Genomic DNA, 16,945 nt, shown 5'->3' on the forward strand with positions numbered 1-16,945 from the left:
TCACTCAAACATATCTTATACACAGTTTCTGAAACTAGAAGGTCTTGGCTTTCAAATGAGGTGTCACACGGGCAGAAAGGCTGTAAACTCTCCAGTCAATACGCTATAAGATTCACATATGCATAATTGCTAACCCTAGCTCTAACCCTAACCCTAAGATGGCAGGTACATTACCATACTAGTATTGGGAAAAAAATATGGAAAGTAGGTACCAAAAAAAAGTACTATATCTTTAGGTTTGATGCCTGTTGGTCCAGGGACAGTATTAAGTTACTTCACCTCAAATAAATGATACAAATGTAAAACAAATAGTCTTTTCTGGGATAAATTAACATTATTTTTTACCGGTTCTAGATGACAATTATTTTAGGTATAGGCATCATGAAGCAAGTATTGTTAAAGCATCAAAACCTTACAGAGCTGTGATGTTGCTTTGTTACAAAGCAAGTGTCATGCCCAAGGAAACAAAGGCAGTGTTCACTGTGGTAGAGGGAATGAAACCGGCAACCACGTTACAGGGCACTATTCCCTTTCATTTGTTATTTGAAGCAAGCTTTTAGGAGGACATTTAGTAAAAGAAATTGCTATGAAGAAATACTTAAAGAAAATGGTTCTAAACAAAACCGTAAATCAAAACTTCTCACTAAAGACGGTATATTACAAAAAGAAAAAAGAAAGGTGATTAATCTCACTGTCTGTCACATTTTCAGCTTTCTGCGGAGAAGAACGGCTTGTTGTTGTCGCTGCTTCAAGTGCCACTTAATGTGCAATCAATTAAACAATTTAGAGATCGCAATTTCAACATGCGGAGTTCAGCGTAGACAGTCAAAAGCTTGATTTCTCCAAATATCAACAAAGAAAACCTCCACACCCTCGATAATTATCAGTATCAGTAGATTCCCAACCCTACGTTAACCTCATGACATAAAACGACTAATATGTGTGTATAGTAAAGGCTGTGCATACACTGCCCCCTTGTGGACGCTTTATCGAAGTGCGCCAACCAAGTCTCAGTGTCCTATTCAAACTGTTACTGGATTTATTGTTGCTAGTGATCCCAAATTACCTACTTTACAAACCTTTTCCATGTTTTTAGGGCTTGTATTAAGCACGTGTTGAGCTTGACTGAATACACGGTGTAATTGCAGCCCGCGCTCAATAAGACGGCGTTAATTGCTTTGCACTTGTGAGGTTTTGAAAAACATCTCAGAATGACGGTTCACCTCCATGATTTGCTCAAGTGATTTCAAGCAAACTGCAATCAGAGTGAAAGGCTGATTGGAAATGTGTTAGATTGGATTTACCTTAAAAAAGTCGGCCGCCTGAGTGACCAGCGGCGAGTCCAGCTCTGGTTTGGCTCGGATGTACTGGGAATAGTCCATGAACTGCTCCCGCTGGGTGATAGAAGGAGACGAGGCAAGAAACAAGTAACGGATCAAATATAATGCCAGGAGTGAAGAATCTTTAACCTCTTAACCCCCCCCTGAACCGAGCACATTTCCTCCGGTTTGACTTTACCCCAATCTAAAAGCTTCTTGGAAAAAAAGCATCAATCACAGGACAAAACTAGTGATGAAAATGCAACAAAAAAGTGACCAAATAGTGGAAAAAATGCCACAAAAGACCAACAATAAAGTGACAAAAAAGCAACAAATGAGCAATGAAAGAGCGACAAAAAGTGATTAAAATGTGACAAAAAAAGTGATGGAAAAAATGATAGAAATGCCCCAAAAGACCAACAATGAAGTGACAGAAAAGCAACAAAAGAGCGACAAAAAAGCAACAAACGAGCTACGAAAGAGTGACAAAAAAGCAACAAAAATGCAACAACTTACCAATAAAGAAGTCACGATAAAGTGATGAAAACGCAATGGGAAAAAGACCAACAATAAAGGGACAAAAGAGCGACAAAAACGTGGCAAAAAAGCAACAAAAATGCAAAAAACAGACCAACAAAAAGTGAATAGGCAACAAAAACAGCATCAAAATCGGGCAAAAACGTTACAATAAAGTGACAGAAAAGCAACAAACAAGCAATGAAAGAGCGACAAAAAGTGATAAACACACAACAAAAAATGATATTAAAATCTGAAAAAAAAAGTGATGGAAAAAATTATAAAAATGCCACAAAAGACCAACAATGAAGTGACAGAAAAGCAACTCAAGAGCGACAAAAAAGCAACAAAAATGCTACGAAATAGCGACAAAAAAATGACAAAAAAGCAACAAAAATGCAACAACTTACCAGCAAAGAAGTTAGGAAAAAGTGATGAAAACACAAAAAAGTGATTACACTGTGACAAAAAAAAGTGATGGGAAAAAACGATAAAAATGCCACAAAAGACCAACAATAAAGTGACAAAAGAGCAACAAAAACGTGGCAAAAAGCAACAAAAATGCAATAACAGACCGACAAAAAGTGATGAAAACGTAACAAAAACAGCAACAAAATCGGACAAAAATGCAACAAAAAAAGTGATGGAAAAAGTGACAAAAATGCAACAAAAGACCAACAATAAAGTGTCAAAAAAGCAACAACAGAGTGACAGAAGCTACACGGCAACAAATGAAGGAAAAAGATCAGTTTAGATCAATTTTATAGCTTTTAAATGAGGAGTTACTTTAGTTAAGCTCCAGTCGAGAAGCTTTTAGATTTGGGTAAAGCTGAACTGTAGAAAATGTGCTCGGTTAAGTCGGGGGTTAAGAGGCACAGATTGATTTTTTTACAATTACTGTCTATACAAAAGCACTCACATATTTGCTGAAGCAGTCCTGCTGGAGCAGACTCTGCACCAGGGCGCCCTCCATGGCCGGCAGCAGGTACTGCGAGTGGAAGTTGCACAGCGTGGTCCAGTAGGGGAAGATCACGTCGGCTTTGCGCCTGATGGAGGCCGGAGTGTCGGACAGCTCCAGCAAAGGCAGGTACGTCTCCTCCACTCCCTTTAGGACGGCCACGTACTGACGCTCTGAGCTCAGCATCCGGCACCACAGAAGATACAGCTTACTGCCGGGAAAAGTGGAAGAACACAGTTATACGGTGGTATTTACTGTTTGGCAATGCAGCCCATACACTTTTCTTTTCCAAACCGTAATTATCAGCCTTTGCTTAAATACAAAGTGGGTTTTTAAACAATGGAAAACCAGAAATGAAAGGAGGACAAAGGTTTATAAAACAGTGCGTAGCTGAATAAAAAGAAGAATAAACTGAAGAATGCCCACTGTTCCAGCACAAGAAACTCATTTACTTTAATTTACTGCGACTTCTATTGTGAGGTTCAAAGAAGAAAAGTCACAAAATACCAAGGTCGATCTAAATACGCACAAACACTTCAGTTTAGCTTTTGTTGTAAATTTACGTCATTGCGTTTGAATAGGCATTTCGATAAGCTTAATATGGCCACAAATAAAAAGTCTAGAAAAACCAAAATGAAATAGGGAAAAACAGGAAATCATACACACATTGGCCACAGATGAAGCAGAGGAAACGATGCAAGAAAACACTAACATAAAGCCAATTATACAAACTTTCTCTTTCAGTTTTGCAGTTATTGTAACAAAGGGCAAAGGGCGATCATTGTAAATCCACACACACCTCTGATGCGTGGTCCCTCCTCTCTCCGCTCCCATCTCCCTCTCGGCCCGATTCAGCAGCACGTGTTGCCGCGGCGACCCAGTGTGATCCACCACCTCCTTGCTGCTGACCTCCACCCCTCGAATCAGCACCCCTCCTCCGCCACTGCCCCCTCCGTAGGCCACCGCTCCGCCCGTACCGCTGCCCCACCCGGGAGCGGCGACTGCCATCCCCGTGGCAACGACCGGGTCGGCAAGTGTCCTGCGCCCGAGCCAGGACATGGGGGAGTGGCGGCTGGGGGGGCCCACGGGAGACTCCAGGGGTTTAGGGGAGGCTGCGCCTCGCCGCGGGGCGAGGAGGGCCTGGAGGTCGAAGCTGGGGTGCCGTTTTCGGGGAGGTTTCTGAGGCAGGGTGGAGTCTGTGGGCTGGGGGAGAGATACAGTAATTTGATCATTCAAATAATAAAGAACTTTAATGAATTGTGTGTGTACGGAAAATCGACATCAGCCTCAGATGAAAGCAGAGGGAAATACCTATGATTAAAACATGGTGCAAGCCGCCATTTATAGCCAGCTGCATGCAAGCAAATCAATGGTGCCAAACGTGATGATGGTACTTTAAAAATGCAACCAGCACTTCCAGGAAATACAGCCATTTATGGTTTATGATTATTTGAGTCTTAATTGAAATCACGGTTATTCAAACGATTATTTGTTGCCTTAAAAAAATATCTTTATTTATTTATTGATAAAGAAAAAAACAAAGCAAAATAAAAAAGTTTAAATTATATTGATCTATGTCACACCTGCCCCCTGCTGACCATCCCTCACAGCTGCCCAATGAAACAAAGGCCTGAAGGCCTGATGACGTCATCACACAGCACTAATGTTTTTTATGTCGGACAAAATGTATTAGCGTGTGAAGTGCGAAGGGAACAAAAATAATCCAGGGGTATGAAATGATGTGAGATTGCTTTGAGCTGCGTTAATGTGATCTGCTACAGTGAAGAGTTATTGACTCATCTGCCGTAACCAGCACCTGGGCAAAGGCTCTGAGAGGCTTCGAAACTTTTATTTTCCTTTCAGCAAAAGGTGAGCACTTAGCAGTGGTGTTATCACAAGAGCTACTTGTTAATATTGTTAAAAAATTTGCGACAAATACAACAGATCATGAAGCAGCTCTGGTAGTTCAGTGGATTAGATTCGCTCCTACAAACAAGGCACTTTCTGCACTTCGGATGGAGTAGCAGGAGGGCATCCTTAATAAAGTTTTAGAAGAGAGCCACCCTATGATTAAGAAGATGTGAAGCCAGTAAAGTGGTGCATGAGTAAACAGCACTGAGGTCCTGGAGGGCAGACGCCACAGCAGAAACTGACGCCGCTAAACCTTATGTCAACTTCCTATGTGCACATTCACCCATTGTTCTTCATTTACAATTTCCGTAATCCCATTCTTCACACTGCACTTTGGAATATGTCTCATTTGTTCTATTGTTTGTGCATTAGTCTAAATACCTTCTGTGGTTTGTGAACTGCAATAACATCAACTAGACTGGGTAGAGAGGCAGAACGTTGATGTCCCACTTACGCTCTTCTTGGCCGGGTTGAGGAGATTGTGCAGAAACCCCCCTCCTGCAGCCGCCTCCTTCCTGTTCCCCCTGTCGTCTCCGATCTTCAGCGTGGAGCAGGTCTGTGGCCTGAACAGAGAGGCCAGTGACCCCCATGACTGCAGCCCTCCCTCGACGCCCCACTCCCCCTCGCTCTCAGGGCCCATCAGCTCCCACGCGCTGCTGGCCGACGGGGTCTTGGGCTTCCCCGGGGCCTGGCTCTGGCTGCGGTCGGACTGGAGGAATCGCGGTTTGACCTGGGCCACGGTTCTCTGGTACCGCTCCACTGTCTGGGTCCACAGGTCTAAGAGCTGGCCCCCGCCCAGCTCCATGGCCAGAGAGCGGGCGTCCTGGAAGCGCGAGGGCGGGATGGGGGGCAGGGAGGCCAGCGGACAGGAGGAGGTGGGAGAGGTGGAGGAGACCGCGTCGCACCATTGAGTGGCCTGGGAAAAAAGTATGTATATTTCATTTGTATGGTAAGAAAGTAGATTATATATAAGCATATGTTAAAAAAAAAGTTGATATTAAAACGTATTTGACCTTTCAGTGACCCAGCGGATGCTTGGTGGTTAGCACAGTGCCTTTACTTACCATCCCGATAGCTTGCAGGACGTATACATTTAATTCTGAAAACCTACCAAATATCCTAAAAAACTTGAAATGTATTTTATTATTTTATTGACCTTTTTTAACCAGGATAGTCCCAGTATTATAGTGATTCTGAAGCCTGGGATGGAAGGTAAAGGGGCAAAGCTAACAACCCATACAGCCACTGGGTCATTGAAAGGTCAAACACTCACTAATATGATTTATTTATTTAAGTTGCATAATGCATCTTTAATCATCAACTTTTTTTAGAAGCATTTCTGCATTTCAACATTCAGATTTATCTTACTATAATTATGTATACTCATCCATAGCTATAAACATACTTTCTTGGGTTTCACTCAAAACATTTATTTATTTTATATAGATACACAAATTTCATTTTGTTAGGAAAATTTTCCATTGCTTGTGCAGCCCATAGTTAAAAAAAGAGTGGTGCGCACTGAATGGGTGCTGCTGCCGGATGCTCTCTCATCGAATGCAATTTCTCCATCTGTGAGATCAATAAAGTACCATCTTATCTTATCTTATCTTACTGGTACTTAATAAATCCTTTCCGTAGTCCCTCTGGGGGTAATACAAGTGTTAATGGGATCCTTTCATCTCCCCACACCCCCTGGTGTCTCTGTCCAGAAAACCACAATTGCAGCATTCCCTGCTCTGACCCGGAGGCGCAATACACATTAATTGAATCAAGAAGAAGTTGCTAATAGGCTAATGGGCAAGCTAACTGTGGGCTAGCGCCACAAAAAAATGATCTCCATTGTGTAATTGGATGTACAATATCCCTCTCTCCCTTTGTCTTTTCTGTCAGCGTAGTATTTACTCTCACGGACAATTAATGAGTAAAAAACGTAACATGCTACGACACCGGCACTGGCGTTTATGGGCTATAGCGGCACGAGTTACTTAGTCCTGCTTTAAGGCTGCACATCAGTATTATGGGTGCGAGTCCCAGTTTGCTAAAGTCTTTCTCCACTCGTGAGCACCTTTTACCCTGTGCCATCATAATCTGAATAAAGCCTATAGTAAAAAAAATCTTACAAATCTGGACCAAACTCTAATTTATATAGGATATGATTATTACTCACTAATATAGTCAGTGTTTGATGACTATGAGAGAAAATGCGTTTCCTTGACTTCCTGTTTTCTGTAGTACCTCGGTGAGTGTGGACAGCAGCCTCTGAGTGTTGTCCAGCGTGGTCCAGCAGTCGGACAGACAGTGGCCCATGTCCCTGAGTCTCTCTCGGACCGGGGGCAGCTTGATCTGGACCTGGCTCAGTCCGGACCAGTCCAGTTCGCACCAGTTCTCCAGGTCACTGAGCACGGCCAGAGTCTCACTGTGCAGCTCCTACAGGGATCAGGAGGAGCAGCAGTGAAGTGTGTTTAGGCTAGACCGGATACACAAATCAAGAAGGGAGTAATGGCTGCGCTGGAGGACAGCCAAAGTTAGCACATTAGTTTTTGTGGCATTTATGTTTCATCAAGGATCAAAGGAGCGGAAATAAAACATTTTGAATGGTTTGCGCTGAGAAACACTGGACGATATGAACCAACTGTACTGAAAACACAAGAACACTTAAGGACAGGAATCAACTGTGCTAATCTAAATAAATGTCAATCTCTAAAAGGAAAAGGGTAGAGCTTTACTGTAGGCAAGTTTGCATGGCGAAGGGCCGACTTTCTTCATGATAAAAACCGAGGGCCGAACCTGCCAAATTTAGCCCAAAATAAAGCCCCACTTTCTACAAATGCCAGTGTTGTACATAATATATAGCCTTGATTGACAGTATTTCTTATGTATTACATTTTTGAAGTACTTTAAATGCTAAAGCACTCATTTGTGGAATAATATTCCTCAAAATCATCTTGAGGGCCAGAGGTTCTATGCTGGAGGACCGCGACCCCGCCTTATGACCACACTGCCTTTGCTCTGCCCGATCTCGACAGACCTCGGAAGCTAAGCAGGGAAGGGCCTGGTCGGTACTTGGATGAGAGACCGTTTCTGCTCAATTGTTTTCAGTTATTGTAGATATTCTCCATTTTCGCCTTGAGACGTTTTCAGTCATAACAATGGGAATAAATGAATGAATAAATGAACTTACGTTGGCTGTTTCTCTGAAGGTCTTGAACTTCTGTTGTTTGAGCGAGAGTCGGCTCAGAGACAGCGGAGGGTCTTTGTAGTCGTCCAGCTGCGACTGGACTTGCTCAATCTCCTTATCGCACTGGGAGTACACACACACAAGTTTATCCATATTTCCGGGACAGCTATCAGCCAAACAGTCGTCTTCCCTCAAGTGGAGCAGTTAATTAGTCGTAAATCTAATCGCAATTGCAAAAAACACTGACTTTTTCCAGCTTGTCGACCAGCCCTGCCAGTCTCCCCAGTTTGTCCAGGTCGCAGCCCCTTTGGTTGGAGACTTGGACGAGGCGGTGCAGGGCGTCGTCCACGCTGTCGTAGAGCTGAGAGGTGGCAGACAGAGCAGCTCTACAGACGGACAGAACCAGAAGCGTTCACATCGGGTCATGACGAGATGTTATTTTCACACAAGAGTCCAGACAGAACCTCTTAACCCCCGCCTGAACCGAGCACATTTTCTCCAGTTTGGCTTTACCCAAATCTAAAAGCTTCTTGAAAAAACATAATAGCGTCAAAAATGAGACGAAAACGAGGATAAAAACGCAACAAAAAAAGTGACAAAGAAGCGATAAAAAGCAAACAAAGAAAAGAAAAAAAATATGTAAAAAAATGATTTTAATATGAGAAAAATGTGACAAAAATGTGACAAAAAAGTGATGAACAAAATTATGAAAAAGTGACAAAAGTGTGACATAAATGTGACAAAAAAGTAACTAAAAAGTGACGCAAAAGTGACACAAAAGTGACAAAAAATTGACAAAAAATTGAGGATTTTTTTTTGAAAAAGTGACAAAAAAGGGACAAAAATGTGACGAAAAAGTGACAAAATGTTATGAAATTGTGACAAAAACGCCACAAAAGAGCAATAGAAAAGGAATGTCAAAAAAAGGGAAACGCAACAAAAAGACAATATCCTTTTAATTAGTTTTGTAGGTCGCGGCTTTCAAATGAGGCATTACACTAGCCTTAGATTTAGGTAAAGCCGAACTGGATAACCACATTAAAAATCTTTAGGAAGTGCCAGTTCATTATTGGAAAGTTAATAATCAGTAAAGTTGTGATCTAAAGTGTTGAATCGTCCAGACCTGCAGTCCGGTGACTTATGTGCCATCCCCGACGAACTATTGGTCAATCCCGCCAGCCAGGCCCCGCCTCTTTGCTGCAGCTCGGTGAGGCGCTGGTCGGCCAAAACGCTGGACATGAGCTCCTTGTGTTTGGCAATGCTCAGTGGAACAGCCTGCCAATTAAAAAGTCCAAAAAATGCAGACTAATAAACCATTTCACCATTTTAATTTGAATATTTCTGAGAGACATACCGTGAATCGCTTAATGAGCAAAAAAAAACCTTGTAAACGTCGTACCTTGACGTTGTTTGGCATGGGCTGAGTTTCCATAGACTGCGAAGCTTCTCCCAGTAAAGCCAGCGCGCTCTCACATCGCTCGCTCAGACTTTCCAGGCTCTGAAAACCAAAATCATTACTGAACAAAACGCAAATGCATCAAACAAGTGACTCGTCTTTTTTGGTTTGTTTACATTAGCCGCTATGAGAGAGGTCAATAGGAGTCTGAAAGTGGTCTGTGTTTATAAAACCGAGATAAGATGTGTGCACTTTCTTTTCTCGATGAATCCCGCAAATATTCGACCACCAACAGCCGACACTTTCCCCTCTGCCAAAAAGATCCTCTTATCTCCGCTTCCTCCCGTGTTAAATTCACTCTTTAAATGTTTATAGCAAGTCGGTAATCACCTCCAAAGTAGCGGCCTGAGCTCATCAGTGAAGTGTCGGGCAAAAGGGATTTAGTTAATACGACGTTTCCTTCTATAAAAAGCCGAATCCAGGGTTCGGGTTTAACCTTAATGTCTATGACTGAGCTATAGGAGCAGCTGTGGAGGAAAGGCCTAAACCAAGGCACCAGCAGAACCAAACACTGGGAAATATCCTGGATGTGAATGAAATAAATGAGGATCAAAATGCAGCAAAAAAAAAGCAGAAAAGACAAAAAAGTGATGCCAAAGCAACAAAACAGTTACGAAAAAGTGTCAAGAACAGGTGGCAAAAAAGTGACAAAGAATGAAAAAAAATTAAAAACAGTGACAAAAAAGTGACAAAAAATTTAACCAGAAAATGAAAAAAATGAGAAAAAAAGTGACAAAAAAGTGACAAAAATGTGATGAAAAAGTGACAAAAAAGTGACAAAAAATGTAACCAGAAAGTGAAAAAAAATCCAAAAAATGTGACAAAAAAGTGACAAAAATGTGATGAAAAAGTGTCAAAAAAGTGACAAAAATGTGAGGAAAATGTAGCAAAAGTGTCTAAAAAGTGTGAACAGGTGAAAAACAGAGAAAAACAGGTGACAAAAAAGCAACAAAAATATGATGAAAAGTGACAATGTTGAGGAAAAATCTTAGATCAGCTTTATAGGTCTTAGCTTTCAAATGAGGCTGTCAGCTCCAGACGAGAAGCTTTTAGAATTATTTGTGTAAAGCTGGACTTGAGAAAATGTGCTTGTAAGAGGTTCATTTTAGTCTTATAGTATTTTTGACAAAAATGCTTTGAGTCTTTGTCGCATTTGACTCATTTCTACAGTGTATGTTATAGTTTTTGTCCACTTTTAGTGAACGGATTCAGGTCAGTTTGGGATGAAAGTTGACTGATTGTATAAATCTTTACACGTCCAAAAGGCAGAAGTGTCATCACTGTGAACAGGGCTTTTCCCTAAAGCCGCCGCTCTCGTCTTTGAACATCGAGTTTGTTTATTAACAGCGGCGTCGTCAACATGTTTTCTGTGTTCATAATTCTGCTGTATTTAACTGGGAAAAAACACTGCCCTGAGAAGAGATAAAGTCCCTGATGCATCACAGTCTCGCGAGGGGAGAGGGGGTTTGATGAAAACAACACAGCTCAAACTGCAGAGAACTTGAGAAAAGAAAATAACTCAACTCTCAATGTTTTGCAATATTATACACATTATTGTAGATCATTATATACATTTATAAAAGCTCAAAATAGTTTCTTTAAGCTTAACCTTTTAGTCCCCCGCCTGAACCAATCACATTTTCTCCACTATGGCTTTACCCAAATCTAAACACTTCTTGGGGAAAAAAAGCGTCAAAACAGCGACAAAGATCGAACAGAAAATGAGGATGAAAATGCAACAAAAAAAATGTCAAAAAAGTGATAAAAAGTGACCAAAAATGAACAAAAAAGTGTCAAAAAGTGACAAAACATTAACAAGAAAGTGACAAAAATGTACAAAAAATAAACAAAAAAGTAACCCAAACTCAAAAAAATTACAAAACTCAAAAAAGCGACAACAAAGTGACAAGAAAATTACAAAAAAATTACAAAAAATAAACAAAAAAGTAATACAAACTCAAGAAAAAAGTGTCAAATAAGTCAAAAAAGTAACAAAAAAGGACAAAAAAAGTGACAAAAATTAACAGAAAAGTGACAAAAAAGCAACAAAAAAGTGAGAAAAAATTTACCAAAAAGTGACAAAAAATTCATAAAAAAAAAAAAAAAAAGTAACACAAATTCAAGAAAAAAGTGTCAAATAAGTGACAAAACTAAAAAAAAAGTGACAAAAATTAGAAGAAAACAAAAGAAAAAGAAAAGGTGACAACACCATGGAAAAATATTCATTTGTGTGGGAGTGTGGGATGTGTGTTGGAGTGAAGAAGTTTAAACTCAATTTGAGATCCGAAATGATCAAAGTAAAGTAAAGTAAGGTCCATAGACAGAGAGTGATAGAGAGTGGAGGCTCTTCATGGATGACCACAGCGTGAGGAGTCAGAAAAAGACATTACCAGCCTGAACGAGAGCCAGTCTCCGTGGTTGTGGCTGAAATCTCCCTCCAGTTCCTTGAGCAGCTGCTGTTTGTCGACAAACTGCTGGAGGACGCCGGTTCCTTTGACTGTGTGGATCTGGAGACGGAACAGAGAAATACAAAGCAGATCAACAACACGAGGGAAATATGAGGAAATCAAAGCTGCGGTTGATAAAGTTGTGTTCGTACAGGATTTTTTGTGCGCGGCCACGTTGTCCGCATTTGATAATGACTAAGCCCGAGGAGGAGGACGCACTGAGTTATAAATTATACTATACTAAATTTGAGTTCAAATGAGAGCTGCAGCTGCAACAACTATAATCATCTTTCGGAGCGAGCGCATTGAACATGAGTTTTAAAGCCAGGCCAGACTGAAAACACGAAACACATGTCAGATCTGTGAGGAAACTGCTGCAAACTGAGCTGATTTACAGACTCACATGTACGGGACTCTAGGATTGTGTATATGAGCTCAGTGCTGCCATATGCTGCTGCTCAAACAACGCATGGCACTTCCTTCTGCATATAGAGTTTCATATACAGTGATTAGGTATGTTTAACAAAGTCAAATGCTGCTCAGTTCATTTCAGCTCGAGTCATGGGGAAAATGCAAAACATATATGGTTTTATTCTTTTTTTTTATAGACATGCATGTTTATCTGAGCGCTCGTCTTCTTCTTCTCTATTTTTTCTCATTTTGGTATCATTTGATGAACCTTAAGGCCTTTATTTCAGCACAATTAATCCAATGACTATATTGGTTTTAATGCATAAGCTCTGTAAACAAACTACATTGAACCTGAGAGCGCTCACCTCTGTCCCCTCCAGACTCAGACAGGGAGGTTCCTGCTGCTCCTCGACCAAAACCAGAACCGACCCGACACCTTCAGGAACCTGTGCCTGGAAGCAGAGGCAGAAAACAGTTCTTTTTAGCTGTGTGTATGACAAATGAATCTACAATCCTTGCGTTGAATGTAATTAATGAATGATAATATTTGATTTTATCTGCCTTCTTGTAATTGTATGTGACTTTGAAGCACTTTGAATTGCCTTGTCTATGAATAAACTTGCCTTGCAGGAAACTCGGTTACTCTTGGGTAACTTTTGGAAGTAAACGTTCTTCCTGTGAGTAGTTTTATCACACTGAATCATCTTTATGCATCATATTTAAAGCAGGGGTGCCCAAAGTGGGGCCCGCGGAACAATTCCATTGGCCCGCCAGAGGGTGACTTACTTTTGCGCCGCATATTATTAATACCAACTGTCCCATTAATTCTCAATGGTAAATATGGATGCAGTACACTTTTTGGCCACCAACGTCAAATTGGGGGCGCTGTTTCACTCCTATCGCAAAGATAAGAGAAATCACTTATAACGCCAGACTCTATCGACACATAAGTGTAAGTTATAAGTGATTTGCCTCAGGTGCTCTGTGGAGCGGGTCAGACTGTTTTTAATGCAGTGCAGCTGATACCATAGAAATGCACTAGCCCTGCACTTAATTTTAACATTTTTAAACTCTGTATAGTCCCTTTAACTCTTGAGCAATTATCTAGGTCACTCCCATTCACTTCTACTCGTGTAAAACAGTTTCAAAGTAACGTTTCTCTGGCTCGAGTAAACACTTTGGCTGCTCTTCCCACCGTCTGCCTGAGAGATACAAACCAACGGCGCTTGATAACCGAGCCAGAGCAAACACACATTCAGCAGCACATTTGTCCACAGTCACCTGGAAGAGTTTAAGCGCGGCGAGGCAAAGCGTGGAGGGAGGAGCCCGTCTGCTGTCCATTACCACCGTGAGACCCTTTTCTTTGGCTGCAGGCCTGACAAGGAGAGAGAGAGAGAGAGGAAGTACAGTTAGGAGAGCCAGAAGAAAGAAGAACTGATCACAGCCACGGGGGTTGGAGATAATAGTAAGGATTAATTAAGTTGCACAAAAGGAAATCAAATTAGGATAAAGTCCATTCGAGTGTAATTTAATTTCAAGTATATGCTCTTTAAAAAAAACGATCAAAACTGTCTATCGAAGGTGAAATTGGAAGATGCAAGAAAGCAGATAACACATAAAAGTAATGAGAAAACCCTTCTGGATTAATACTAATGAAGCAAGACATTTTTATTGCTTTTACACAGACAGAAAGTATGTACGAAGTGTTCTTGCGCAAGATACTTAATGGCCGCACAGTGAACCGCAATAGAATAAAAATGACACTATGAAGGGTCGTAATTAGCTGAAAGTAAAGGCTGAGGATGCACAAAATTGTTGAGCATTCAGAAAATGGCTGAATAAGAAAGGATAATGAGTAATTACCCACTGTATTGCAAAAACATGGTCTATTTTGTACTAGGTCTATGCTGTTTGAACTTTTTAAACATTGCAAAGCATAAATCCAAAGGTCAGCGGTTTGAATCTGATGGGTAAACACTTCAAGAATGTACTTATTGCTCAAAGCAGTGGCCTGGGTTTGGGTGAGGCACTGTATGCCAGTTTTAGGATATTATGGCTATACTTACTTTTGTTTGTTTAGTGGTAAAAGGGTAAGATTGAGTTTATCAGTGCTGTGCAAAGGAAAACAGTTTGATTTAGACAGTTTGACAAGACGACAACGACAATGAGACACTTCACCCAACATCATTCTGTCACCTTTATTCTACTTGAGTCTATAAAAACTGTTGAAAAGGTTGTGTAGGTAGAACTCTGTGTCTGTGCTCCTCTGAGTGTTCTTTAGAGTATTTGTACTATTAAACTACTAAAATGGCAATCTGTCTGTTATATCATGCTAGGTCCCTCTCTCTTGGTACAACGGCGTTTTTCGTCTTTTTCTCCGAACTGCATTTGTGGTTTCTGTGCATAATGGTCTCTGGATAATGGTCCTGAAGAAAGCAGCTTTGTAAAAGTAAACAAACAGCTAGCTTTTGAGCTAAAGACATTTGAGACCTACACATTTCTTCTTCTGAGACACTGAAGAGGCAACAAGAGCCCCGACACCTGCAGCAGCACAGAGGAGGCGTCACTAAAAAGGGACAAAGGAGACTCACTGCTAAACCACACATGCCTTCTGTCCCTACTATTGTTCTGGCTAATGGACGTTCACTGGAGAATAAAACAGATTAACTGCTAAGCTCTTCCCAGAAGATGGTGGAAGACTGTTGTGGAGCGGAGAGAGCTGCGCAGGAGGAAGAGGAAGGAGGAGCTGACCAGTGCAGGACACCATGCTCTGAAACAGGGACAAACCCAGGAGGCGGTGCACCAAGCACAGAAGGCAGCCAGGTTTCCTCAGAGTGCTAAGGTTTCCCCGACCTGGGGCAGCTCTGGACTAACACCCGAACACTACGGTTGTACAATGACGAATAAAGTACTTACTTACTTACTGTGTAACTTTAGTTATTCAGGTACTTCACAGCATTTGCCTGTGTGGATGTCGTGTGTGAGTCGCTGGCGGAGGTGAGTTAACATATTCTCGTTTATATGACTATATATATTGACTACTTGAGAAGCTCGTGCTGCAAAACAAGCCATTTTCATTTAGCTTAATTTATCTTAAAGTTCTGCTGTAGGTCCACAGACACATCCTCTCTTTAGTGTTAGTTTTTCATTGTAAATTAGAATTATTTGGCTGAGAACTACACGTTTGAAAGCCTTATATTCTGTGATGAATTACAACGCGCCTCACCTGGTTATGTGGTGATAGCAGGCGAACACTCTGGCCAGCTCTTCATCGCTGATTCCCTCCTCTGAAGCATCTGTGTTGGTGAAAACCAGCGCGCGCCCCAGCCTGTCCACAGTACCTGTCCCGGAAAGACAAAGAAAGTTGTTTGGACGAGGCTAAAACGCTTGAACGCTTGTGAACAATAGCAAAAACATCATGCGGGTGGATGGATGGGGAAATGAAATACCTGTCAGCTTAAGTTTTCCAGACTGGAGCAGCTCTGTGTCTAGTTCTTTGAGAAGAGGAGGGTCTTTAGACGGGAGTCCGTTCACTGGTGAATCCGTCTCATCCTTACAGTGGTTTGATAATGAGTTTGAAGCAGCCGACTGGCCGTTACACATTACTTTAGCTTCCACATCTGCTGAAAGACACAAAGGGTCATTAACCTGGTTGTTTCTTGATTACAGATGATCTTAATTCAATCATTTGCCCAAAGAATTACCAGTGCTGCCCTTCTTCGCTTGAGCCCCTTCATTTGCAGTTTTCTCAGTGGTTCTGGCTCCGTCCGGTTGATCTGCAGTTTTACGTGGTTCTGTCCTGTTCTTCTCGGAGACGGGGAGGGTGGCTCGGGCCGTGCAGGCAGGACTTGACTGAGCAGCTTTACCTTGACTCTTCGGTCCTCTCTGGTGCCCACGACCGCCGGACCGGGCTCTGCGGTTAGCCCCTCTAGCTCTCCTCTTCCTCCTAAAAACACAAGGGGGATCAGACTTGATTGACTTTTCTTGTAAAATCAGCGCTTAACCTCTTAACCCCCCTTAACCGGGAACATTATCTTCAGTTCAGCTTTACCCAAATCTAAAATCATATTGAAAAAAAGCGTCAAATTAGCAACAAAAGAGTGACAAAAAAGCCGAAGAAAACGTGACAAACATAAGCCAAAAGAGCAATGGAAAAAAGCGCTGAAAAAGCACCAAAGGTCAAAAAAGAGCAACAAAAAAGAGACAACAAAAAAACGACAAAGAAGCAACAAAAACTTGCCAGAAAAGCAACAATAATACAACATAAAAATGACTAAAGAGCGACAAAAATCTGACAAAAACCTGGCGAAACACGACAAAAAGCAGCGAAAAAAACCAATGAAAAAGCAACAAAAAAGAAACAAAAACGGTTAAAAAATGTGCCAAAAACGTGACAACAAAAATAGTTCAGTTTTATAGGTCTTAGCTTTCAAATGAGGCATTGTACTGTTGCTCTCCAGTCCAGAAGCTTTTAGATTTGGGTCCTTCCAAACTAGAGAAAACGCACTTGGTTCAGGAAAGAGCTTGAGGACAGAAAATACTGATTAAGGACAGAAAATAAAGAAAGCCTAATACAAAATATTGTTTTTACAACGCAAAGCAAAATTTCGGACATATATTTTATACCTTTCCGTGTCAAAACATGTTCACTTTTACAAGCAGCTCCTTGTCCGGCCTGTCCAGACACCGGAGTGTGATGTGTGCTTTCTTAAATGTGTGTTAGCAAATAAAAAGGAGGTTTTATGA

At 41.4% G+C, this 16,945-nt stretch overlaps 1 protein-coding gene across 1 annotated transcript in view; it reads right to left on the reverse strand.

The window, feature by feature from the left end:
* arhgef40 (Rho guanine nucleotide exchange factor (GEF) 40) overlaps positions 1-16,945 on the reverse strand; it is a 65,997-nt gene that overhangs the window by 24,322 nt on the left and 24,730 nt on the right. Inside the window, exons 6-20 of the mRNA XM_079579859.1 lie at positions 15,904-16,145; positions 15,649-15,819; positions 15,426-15,540; positions 13,481-13,574; positions 12,565-12,651; positions 11,732-11,848; positions 9,285-9,383; positions 9,009-9,160; positions 8,133-8,271; positions 7,889-8,008; positions 6,943-7,134; positions 5,159-5,620; positions 3,593-3,996; positions 2,755-3,004; positions 1,305-1,394 (exon numbers count right to left, since the gene is read on the reverse strand). Coding sequence (XP_079435985.1) covers positions 1,305-1,394; positions 2,755-3,004; positions 3,593-3,996; positions 5,159-5,620; positions 6,943-7,134; positions 7,889-8,008; positions 8,133-8,271; positions 9,009-9,160; positions 9,285-9,383; positions 11,732-11,848; positions 12,565-12,651; positions 13,481-13,574; positions 15,426-15,540; positions 15,649-15,819; positions 15,904-16,145 — 2,734 coding nt within the window. The remainder of the gene's footprint in view (positions 1-1,304; positions 1,395-2,754; positions 3,005-3,592; positions 3,997-5,158; positions 5,621-6,942; positions 7,135-7,888; positions 8,009-8,132; positions 8,272-9,008; positions 9,161-9,284; positions 9,384-11,731; positions 11,849-12,564; positions 12,652-13,480; positions 13,575-15,425; positions 15,541-15,648; positions 15,820-15,903; positions 16,146-16,945) is intronic.

This window comes from Gobius niger, assembly GCF_951799975.1.
Source record: "Gobius niger genome assembly, chromosome: 21".
Taxonomy (NCBI): Eukaryota; Metazoa; Chordata; class Actinopteri; order Gobiiformes; family Gobiidae; genus Gobius; species Gobius niger.